Source organism: Microcaecilia unicolor, chromosome 4, assembly GCF_901765095.1.
Source record: "Microcaecilia unicolor chromosome 4, aMicUni1.1, whole genome shotgun sequence".
In the NCBI taxonomy this organism is placed as follows: domain Eukaryota; kingdom Metazoa; phylum Chordata; class Amphibia; order Gymnophiona; family Siphonopidae; genus Microcaecilia; species Microcaecilia unicolor.
In genome coordinates, this window is record NC_044034.1 from 298,207,374 (window position 1) to 298,218,182 (window position 10,809).

At 42.4% G+C, this 10,809-nt stretch overlaps 1 protein-coding gene across 3 annotated transcripts in view; it reads left to right on the forward strand.

The window, feature by feature from the left end:
* Positions 1-3,437, forward strand: part of DGUOK (deoxyguanosine kinase) — a 58,676-nt gene extending 55,239 nt beyond the window's left edge. For all 3 annotated transcript variants that reach the window (XM_030201788.1, XM_030201789.1, XM_030201790.1), the window contains exon 7: positions 3,137-3,437. In XM_030201788.1, the coding sequence (XP_030057648.1) occupies positions 3,137-3,163 (27 nt within the window). In that variant the 3' untranslated portion in view covers positions 3,164-3,437. The remainder of the gene's footprint in view (positions 1-3,136) is intronic.
* Positions 3,438-10,809: the final 7,372 nt, after the last annotated feature.

Below are 10,809 nucleotides of genomic sequence, written 5' to 3' on the forward strand. Positions count from 1 at the left end.
ACCTAGGTTAAGCGTCTTAACCCAAGAAAAGCCTTCCTTCAATCTTGTGTAGCCTTAGTAACATCAGGATAAATACAGACTTTTTGTTAATGAAAGTGCATGTGAGTTATGAAAGTAAAATTTCATAACATTATTCAAATCCTGTTGTAATACAAAAGAAGTTACCAGAGTTCATCACTGAGTTGACTCAATTGTAGATTGCTCCAGTATTTCTGAAATATTATTTAGATCCTTCTGTGTGTCTAAACCACACTCTACTGGAAGCTCTCCCTAGAGGTAACTCAAAGAAGTGCTATTAATATAAAATATCTTATTCAAAGGAGAAAACAGTTTAGGGGAAAATTTCAAAACTTCCAAAAGAGAACTCTTGAACATGTCCAGATGCAAAACCCCAGGGGACCTTGGAAAATTCAAAATGCGAAGATTCAGCTGTTGATTAAAATTCTGCTCAATCTTCTTGTGTATAAATAATTTATCTTTAACCTCAACACTCTTAAATACCTGGAGCAATTTAATATCTCCTTGAATTTGATGAAACTGGCCAGAACACACACACTTAATGTTGTCCATTGATTTAAGCAATCCATCTACTTTTCCAACCAAAGAAGTTACCTCATCTGAGTCTTCTTGGAGGTCTTGTAGAAGATTCCAAATAGAGTTCAAGGTTTGCAGTGGGAGCCGCAGACTCTGCTTCGCCAATGATTTCATACTCTCAGTAGCATTCTAGCGATGTGCCACCCCCGTCTGAGATCTCCATTGCCGATCCCACCAGCACTTGTGGTTCCTCTAGCAACGCTGCTGTAGCCACCAGACATATTAGTGGATTGGAATCTGAGGGGATAGAGTAGCATTATACCCCCAAGGAAGGCAATGCTCCTTCATCTCGACTCGCAGTAGTGCTCAGTACCCCAGCATCAGTTACTGTGGTCCCAACAGCATAGCACTCCATACATTACTGCACCAGGGTTGAGATGTGAGCCGGTATAAGAACTGGTCTCACTGATTTATTTGTTTCTGATTTTTTATTCACACACCTCTGAATCTAGCAGACCAGAGGACAGAAAACATAGTGCTGAAGGTATCCCAGCACCCATGGCATTGCCCCCCCCCCCCCCCAAGCGAGCTGCTGGTTCGGCATCCCACTTCCCTCCCTGCGGAATCTGGTACCTCTCTTTCCTTTCCCACTTCCTGCAGTGTTGCACTCCTTAAATCTTCCAGGCCACAGTCGGTGTCAGTGAGGTAATCACGCTGCCTGCTGCTTGCATGTAGAGATTTGAAGGGGGCTTACAGACTTTTTGTAGACTTTTTGCACCTGCTCCAAGGCATGAAGAAATGTCAATTGCCAGTTTAGAGATTTTAAAGCTATAAACACTGTTTTTTCCACAGGACAGCATAAAAAGGGCCTAGTGGCTCAGTTGCAAGTCCTACACACTGCCATGCGGTGAATTTGGTTTTGATTCCTGGATCAGGAATCTCTTGTCTACTACTACTTAACATTTCTAGAGCGCTACTAGGGTTACGCAGCGCTGTACAGTTTAACAAAGAAGGACAGTCCCTGATCAAAGGAGCTTACAATCTAAAGGACGAAATGTCAAGTTGGGGTAGTCTAGATTTCCTCAATAGAGGTATAATGGTTATGTGCCAAAGGCGACATCGAAGAGGGCTGGGTAGGGCTGAGGATGCTGTAAAGGAAGTGCTCAGAGCCCTCAGGGGGAAGGAAACCTCTGTCATTACTCAGCAGTGATGCCTAATGGTCAAATCTAAGAACCACAATGACACAGGCGAAAGAAGCCTTTGCACCTGGCACCTAGCTGAGGACTGCTGCTGTGAAGATTGGCTTATAGGAAGGGGAAAAGAAAAAAAAAAGACCTAGATTAATTGCAAATAAAGAAACCAAATCTCAAGCACAGTTCTGACTGAGCTAGAAGGAAAACAAAATGTAAAGTTTGAAAGAAAAAAAATCTGTGATACTGTTTATTTATTATTAAAGAATCTGTTTATTAATGATGAATAATCCAAGTGACATACAGAACCAGCATCAATAATTTTACATGACAACCCCCCTCCACACAGTCCCCGAACTGAACCCCCTGTTCCCCATAGTCTTTGAGCATTCATGAATAAACAACAAGGAACACTATGGGTAGAGATTTTGGCTCTGATGACCTCAACCCAAGCAAATTGCTCAACTTTTCACCTACCCCATCCAGATAGTGTTTATTTAAACTGTCCACCTGATTATCAGTGCAAAGGTTTTTATTAGTTATTTTAGGTTTATATAAAAAATTATCAAGGCAGGATTGCTGCACCTTTACTTAATTTAATAGAAGAAAGGCTTCAATATGACTGATGTTATATGGAGGAATGGGGTTAGAGTTGTGGGCTAAGAACCATAGAAACCAGGGTTCAGATCCCACTACTGCTGCTCATGATAATCGACAAGTCACTTAACCTCAATTGCCTCAGGAACAAACTTAAAAAGGCAATACTATAAGTGGACATGTGCAGTTATGTGTGCCTTGTGCTCATAAGTGCACTGCCTACTCTTCTATAGGATAGCACATAAGTGCTATAGCGTGTAACTGCAAGGGGATGTACATGTGGATGGGGCATTGGAGGGGCATAGGTGTCTCCAACTTATGCGAGCAGCCTACAGAATACTGTAAGTTGCGCACATTGCATGGGGCGCCTAAGTGTGGCCATTTACGCCTACCGTTGATCTAGCGTAAATGATTGTGCCAAAATTCAGACCTGCCAGTATAGGTTTGCGCTAGCATTCCATAACAAAATCAGGGTTCCCAGATGCCATTGTAGAATAAGCACTCCCTGTGCAGTATTGGGGGCATCCACGGTAGCACCCTGTTCTAGAATTGCCCCCTTAGATTGTAAGCCCTGCTTGTACTGGGAAATACCCACTGTACCTGAATGTAACTCACCTTAAGCTACTACTGGAAAGGTAATACCCAATATATTATAAACCACTGTGCATCAAATCTCACTAGCCTGTCTGTAATCTCTGAGCGATATACTTTTATTAAGAGTTCCCAGACACTAGAACAAGCCTGTATTTGCATTGACACCTAACAGATGAGCTTGGGTTTTTTTCTAACAAAATCACAACTTTCCTTTCTGGCAGGTGGAGGTCTTTGTGAAGAACCTGTGACGCCCACAGTGCTCCATTATGGCATCCTGAAGTAGGCCCTTCATTGGAGTTACATTGCATGACTACAGTGGTATTGTGTACACTGGGGCATTGAAAACATGCGAGGGGGAGGAGGGGAACAAATCTTAACTTTCAGTGTTTTTTAATTTATTTCATTTTTATTTGCTTTAAGATTTATTGTTTTGATGTACAATAAGACATGGGTCCATGTGTCTTTCAAAGGAACTTCTTATGCACTAACACCAAGCAAAGGACAAAAACCAAAAAAAAAAAAGCAATTAACGTATGCCTGAGACTTTCTTCCCCATGTTGAATGTGGATAGTATGATGAAATAGATGAGGTTGGTTGTTAGACTAAGTGAGGAGTATGCCTTGTTCCTTTGTGGCTACATGGCATCCCACCATGCAGCTCTTCAGGACATAACCATTGTCTCTATGCTCGGGCCCCAAGTCCAGGAATTAGGCACCCTATGAGTAGGCAGACATACAGTGGGGGAAATAAGTATTTGATCCCTTGCTGATTTTGTAAGTTTGCCCACTGACAAAGACATGAGCAGCCCATAATTGAAGGGTAGGTTATTGGTAACAGTGAGAGATAGCACATCACAAATTAAATCCGGAAAATCACATTGTGGAAAGTATATGAATTTATTTGCATTCTGCAGAGGGAAATAAGTATTTGATCCCTCTGGCAAACAAGACCTAATACTTGGTGGCAAAACCCTTGTTGGCAAGCACAGCGGTCAGACGTCTTCTGTAGTTGATGATGAGGTTTGCACACATGTCAGGAGGAATTTTGGTCCACTCCTCTTTGCAGATCATCTCTAAATCATTAAGAGTTCTGGGCTGTCGCTTGGCAACTCGCAGCTTCAGCTCCCTCCATAAGTTTTCAATGGGATTAAGGTCTGGTGACTGGCTAGGCCACTCCATGACCCTAATGTGCTTCTTCCTGAGCCACTCCTTTGTTGCCTTGGCTGTATGTTTTGGGTCATTGTCGTGCTGGAAGACCCAGCCACGACCCATTTTTAAGGCCCTGGCGGAGGGAAGGAGGTTGTCACTCAGAATTGTACGGTACATGGCCCCATCCATTCTCCCATTGATGCGGTGAAGTAGTCCTGTGCCCTTAGCAGAGAAACACCCCCAAAACATAACATTTCCGCCTCCATGCTTGACAGTGGGGACGGTGTTCTTTGGGTCATAGGCAGCATTTCTCTTCCTCTAAACACGGCGAGTTGAGTTCATGCCAAAGAGCTCAATTTTTGTCTCATCTGACCACAGCACCTTCTCCCAATCACTCTCGGCATCATCCAGGTGTTCACTGGCAAACTTCAGACGGGCCGTCACATGTGCCTTCCGGAGCAGGGGGACCTTGCGGGCACTGCAGGATTGCAATCCGTTATGTCGTAATGTGTTACCAATGGTTTTCGTGGTGACAGTGGTCCCAGCTGCCTTGAGATCATTGACAAGTTCCCCCCTTGTAGTTGTAGGCTGATTTCTAACCTTCCTCATGATCAAGGATACCCCACGAGGTGAGATTTTGCGTGGAGCCCCAGATCTTTGTCGATTGACAGTCATTTTGTACTTCTTCCATTTTCTTACTATGGCACCAACAGTTGTCTCCTTCTCGCCCAGCGTCTTACTGATGGTTTTGTAGCCCATTCCAGCCTTGTGCAGGTGTATGATCTTGTCCCTGACATCCTTAGACAGCTCCTTGCTCTTGGCCATTTTGTAGAGGTTAGAGTCTGACTGATTCACTGAGTCTGTGGACAGGTGTCTTTCATACAGGTGACCATTGCCGACAGCTGTCTGTCATGCAGGTAACGAGTTGATTTGGAGCATCTACCTGGTCTGTAGGGGCCAGATCTCTTACTGGTTGGTGGGGGATCAAATACTTATTTCCCTCTGCAGAATGCAAATAAATTCATATACTTTCCACAATGTGATTTTCCGGATTTAATTTGTGATGTGCTATCTCTCACTGTTACCAATAACCTACCCTTCAATTATGGGCTGCTCATGTCTTTGTCAGTGGGCAAACTTACAAAATCAGCAAGGGATCAAATACTTATTTCCCCCACTGTATACCTACAAACATTTTACATTGCTATGATGTACTGGTGAGCTGTGTTATAAATATTTGTAATTGGAAAATTTAGGCAGGCACAAAGGCTTTGTTCAAAGGCTTGGGTGGCCAGTAATACAGATTGCCCCAATCTAACCCAGTGAAATAGGGCATAAGGACCAGAAGATGGAGTGTGTTCTCACGAAGACTTTACTTCTTACTCACACTAAAGAATGCGTCTGAGATGACTTGAGATCTGTAGAGGCTTTCTCCCCACCATATCATAATTTGAGAATTTTCAGGCCTCCTTACTGATCACACACCTACCATTGTTGTCATTTTAGTCAAGTTTGGTAGTTTTTTATTAAGCTTGTAGTCGAAAAAAAATTAGGAGTGATTGAAACATTAAAAATCTCACGAGCAGCTGAATTTTTTTATTTATTTAACAAGTGGATGTTTTTTTATAATGTTTTATAAAAGTGAATTCAGGGACTGTGGGTTTGTAGCGGGAAGGATTGTAGAGTGCATTTGTGATGGGATGGAAAGTTTGAGGTGAGAAGGATTATCAGATTTATGTGTATGGTGGAATGTATTTTTAGAATTTGTTGGAAAGATTTCAGAGTTTATGGACTGCATTATTGCAGGGCAGCTATTTTATTCCTTTTCTGCCCATGTCTCTGGCAGGAGTGGATTACATTTGTATAATTGCCTTACCTTTTTAATTAAAAGGAATCATAAAGGCTTACTGATTCCCAAAACTTTTAAACCAATCAGTGCTTTGTTTGGAGATCAAAGTTGCAAATACATTATTGTATAATCAACCTCTCAGTGATATTGTGACTGTATCAGACCCAAGATACAGATGACAAGAGAAAATATTAAATATATGTAAATCAGCGGATCTAATTCAACCCCTGTTTGCTTTAGTTGGATGTGACACCGGAAAAGACCAAGATGATCCGCTGTCAAAGGCAAGGGGTGTTTTGTGGCGTTAGACAAATTGTAATGGTGGTGGTTAGAGGCCATAGTACTTTGTTTTGTGACAAGGATGACATGTTACTTTCAAGTGGCAACATTATGTGTGGTTGCCCCATTGAACTGCTCTGTCAACAGCACAAAGTTTTAATATGTTGCTAAGCAACATGTCGACAATGCAATATAATAATGAATCCTATTTACTTAGTGGTTGTAAATTTGTAGCATGTTCTTGATATACACTGGAGTTTTTCTGGTGGTTTTACAATACCTAAAGGGGTTTGGGGGAGAGAATAAAGTTAATATTTGCATGAGTTGGCAAAGGAGAAAAACGGGTTGAGGGGGGGGGGGGGGGGGGGGGGAGATCTGTTGGATCATAACGACCCAAAAACATAACCCAGGACTGGCTGTAAACTAACCAGCACCCTGTATGATGGCTGAAATTTGCACCCCACTCCTTTTGGTGAAGGCAACTCCAGTACAGCGGTCAGCGGTTTTAATTTTTCTATATCCCCCCCTCCCTCTGCCAAGGAAGACTATTCTCTCCCCTCCCCCCCCCTACCCACACACAGATGGAGGGATCACTGGCATGGTACTGCCTCACCCCCTCCAATAATGAATACCCAAAAGCTGGCCCTAAATATAGGAGATTATGGCAGAAGACAACCAACTGGTCCATCCAGCCTGCCCCATTATTCTTGTTCAAGAACAAATCCCAGCTGCTAGCTCACTCCTTGTCCAGGAGTGTCGCCAGTAAAACAAAAGACTTTATTCTTCCTTCAGCTCTGCTACATACTTAGATTTTTGCTTTTAAATAAATCTCTGAAGTATTGCTTTTAAGTGCTCTGTGTTGTTTTCTGCATTTTGACAACTTCCTGCAGAGCTGAAGAGTGTTGTTAACTCCCCAATCCTGCAATAAAATAATTTTGTGAGTTTAACATGAGTAGTGAGTTTATTTTGGTATATTCACTGTACAGCTCAGATCTGCCTTCTCTTCAGGCTTGGTTATTCTGTTTAAATTTTGACTTGCCAGTTTCCTCCTGCTCCTTTGGACTTACTGCCCAATTACAGCCCGTGAACTGTCATTCAGAACTATCCACATACTTTTCCTGTATGTATTATTTCCTTTGAACCCTTCATCTGTGGACCCTAAATCCAATCATTAGACTTCACGGTTGTGCAGTGCCTTGGCTGCCCTCCCTTCAGGGACTATGAGTGCTTCCACTGCAATATAGTTAGCCGCAGCTGACCATGGCGTGGAAAGCTCACATGTTCTCTACCCTACTCTTTACCCCATTTGTGGGTCTTCTATGGGCAGGAGCGATCCTTCCTGTTCTGCTTATGCTGCGTTTCAAAATGGCACCAGCTTCAAATTGAAAACAACAAAAAAGCAGCCAGACAGGAGTGAAAGATCAGTCCTGCACATAGAAGAATGATGGATGGGGTAAAAAGGGAAGGTCTTGGGGATCTGGGGGACTCCCAAAAGCCTGAAAAAGTCTGCAAAGGAAAGGGTGGGCAAAAGCTCAGGGGGGGCACATTATTAAAATCGCAGCTAAAGCAGAAAACAAGTGACTTCATTAATTTTGATTTTCTTTTTTTAAATGAAACAAAATAGGAAATGTTATATATATGTATAATATATTTTTTATGCTTTCTTTTAAACAGAAACTCACATACAACTCATATGTTCCAGGCATCATTCCACAGATATAGATACAGTGCTGCTACTGACTTGTGTGTACATAACACTGAAACAACAATGAACAATCAATTCTCTCAGTTTGCCATTATGCCCTTCAGCCCTGCTGAGAGTTTCTCTTTAGAAGCTAGGTTAACCTTCCACCATCTCCAGTGATCAGTCTGGGGCTTGGATTTCCAGTAGAAAGCATTTATAATTCTCACTGCTTGAACCATGTGTGAAAGAAGTTTCTGCACCAATACTGGCTGGTCCAGGGATTCCCATTGACCAAGCAGGCACATAAATGGAGTAAGGTTAAGTACCATTTCAGTGTTTGCTACTATCTTGTATTCTTGCTTTCAACAAGATGCCAGAAGTCCTGTACATATTTGAAATGTCACCACATGCATACAATGTCGGTCCCAGAGCTCCTCCAAGTTAAAGAGCTGAAATTACTAAATGGTGAGTTCCATACATAGCATCACCTCTCCTTTCCCACGTCCCCACCCCTTATATGCTACCCCAGTCATCTGAGTGAAGATTTAACTGAAGCTGCTCGTTTCATTTACCGATAAGGTGCAGGGATGTTTTATCCCCAGTTACCAACTACATCAGTTTTTTTGTGATGCCAAGAGTTAAATGTTTATGAGGGTCTGAATTTAACACAATATATAGTATGCTTTGCCGCTTCTGAAGTACCACTTTCCTTAGCTACAAGTAGAGATAATGAGTGTGAGAAGGGCTCCCATAATCAGCACAAGGTCTTGAATAGATCTGATGGTTTGAGCTTCCCACATCCACCATAATTGCTTGTCTTTCTAAATGTATGGGAGACAGATTGGGACTGCACAAGAAAAGGATATGAAGGTAGGTGCTCAGGTGTAATCTTGAGTATCTTGCAGAATTTGGCTCAGACAGCACGTGTGCCAATATAGGATGCACTCTTCCCATTTTGCAAACTCCAGGACAACCCAAAGAGATGCACAGCAATGCAGCCCAGAGAACATCCTTATGCCTCACTTTGGGGTTCTTTTACTAAAGCTTAGCTTGAGTTATTTGCAGCAGGGCCCATAGGAATAAAATGGACCCTGCTGCAGATAACTCGAGCTAAACTTTAGTAAAAGATTTCCTTTGTTACATACTTACCCATGTGTCTGCAGAAGAGACCTCCAGCCAACCCTTCAAACAGGCCAGTCTGGCCATCCACTAATAAAACTTAAGATGAGTTAGGGCCCTATCTCTCCCTCCCCCAGCTGATGTCTCAGCACTGATAGCTTGATATATGGAACCTTTCTTTTTCATATAAAACTATTGCATGCAGTGTCTAGGTCAACAAACATGTGTGGAATATATCTCAGCAAATTTAGCAACAAGTACAGCAGCTATGAAAGAACTGTATCTACACAGCCAAGAAATTGGCAGGTTTGTCCACTCAAATTTTGTTGATTTGTGAGTCTGAGATAATGGAAGAAGTTAGCTTGGTACAATCCCTACAGGGTAGGGCTTAATTGTACTTTCATTTGAAAAACTTCCCTGCTCTCCAGAGTGTTGAAAGATGGTGAATTATAGGCAGCTTAGGTCCTATTGGAAAGTTTTTCAGACTCAAGTTTGCTTTGTACCCTGATACCAGATTGCCTCTGCTTTCTCATCCCTTTAGGTTCAATACAAACGTGTTAACGTGTCTAATAGAGTAAGCACTTGTATAAAGAGAGATCTTGCAGGTTCCTTCTTTAAATTTGAAATCAAGAAACCACTGAGGAATCTCTTACTTTTTGTGCCAATGGTTCCATGTGTAGGTCGAAATGAAAGGACAGCTGCCTATTCACTGTAATTTGTGCCCTATTTGCTATCTCTATCCAAGCCGCAAATTCAAGGCCAAGGCCAATGCCATACTGGTTCAGGACAATAAAAAACTAAAAAAGAAAGGTCAACATAGTCAATCAAAAACCTTGCCAATACAAGGCCCAGGGACCATGAGTGATGTGCCAAAAGGATCATAATGAACATGCACCTGGTATTAGAGTTGAATAGCCTTGCCTTTATTTATTTATTTTGTTACATTTGTATCCCACATTTTCCCACCTATTTGCAGGCTCAGTGTGGCTTACAGAGTACCATAAAGGCGTTCGCCAATTCCGGTGTAAACAGTTACACAGTGATGTTATGGTAGAATCAGTTTCAAGTAGAACAACATATTAGGGAATCATATAGAGGAAGTTATGTTATGTCCATTACATTCTTTGGTTTCGTAGTGTTGCAGGATTCAGGTATTCAGCTTTGGGAAGGACAATGACAGAAACAAGTGTGCCAGATCTTTCTTTTTTTAGTGTACTAAGGAATGGTTGTAAGTTGCTGCAGAGATATAAACAGCCAGACCTGCCACTAGGCAGATTAGGTATGTGATTTGGAAAGCAGCATTCAGAGGGTGGCATCATAGGAGAAGAGCATCCTCTCATCTTCCCTCCCCTCATTTTCCTTCCCTCTGCCTTCCACTCCAAAAGTGCTCAGCAGCTGCATGGGCTCCTCCAGTAGAGGCCAATACTCAAATGCTACCACATCCCACTCTGCCCCCACAACCGGAAGTGTGTTGAGGGGAGGGCGGGAGTCAGCAGTTCCCGAGCAAGGTTCTGTACTGGAAAGCCCCATTCCAGTGCAAACTTTAATAAAGCCTGTTTGGCTAGGATGCACTAAAGTGGACATTAAGCCCTCCAGGAGTTGCAAAATTTAAGCCAACAATTTCACATCACTTTATGAGAAAAATGGGGTGGTACGACCTACACAGTGTGTGGTCCCCTACAACATTTATATAGTACAATAATCCTGGCTTAAGAACATGAGAATTGCCATATTGAGTCAGACCAAAGGTCCAGCAAGCCTGTTTCCCAAAAGTGGTTAATTCAGGTAACAAATATCTGGCAGGATCCCAAAAAG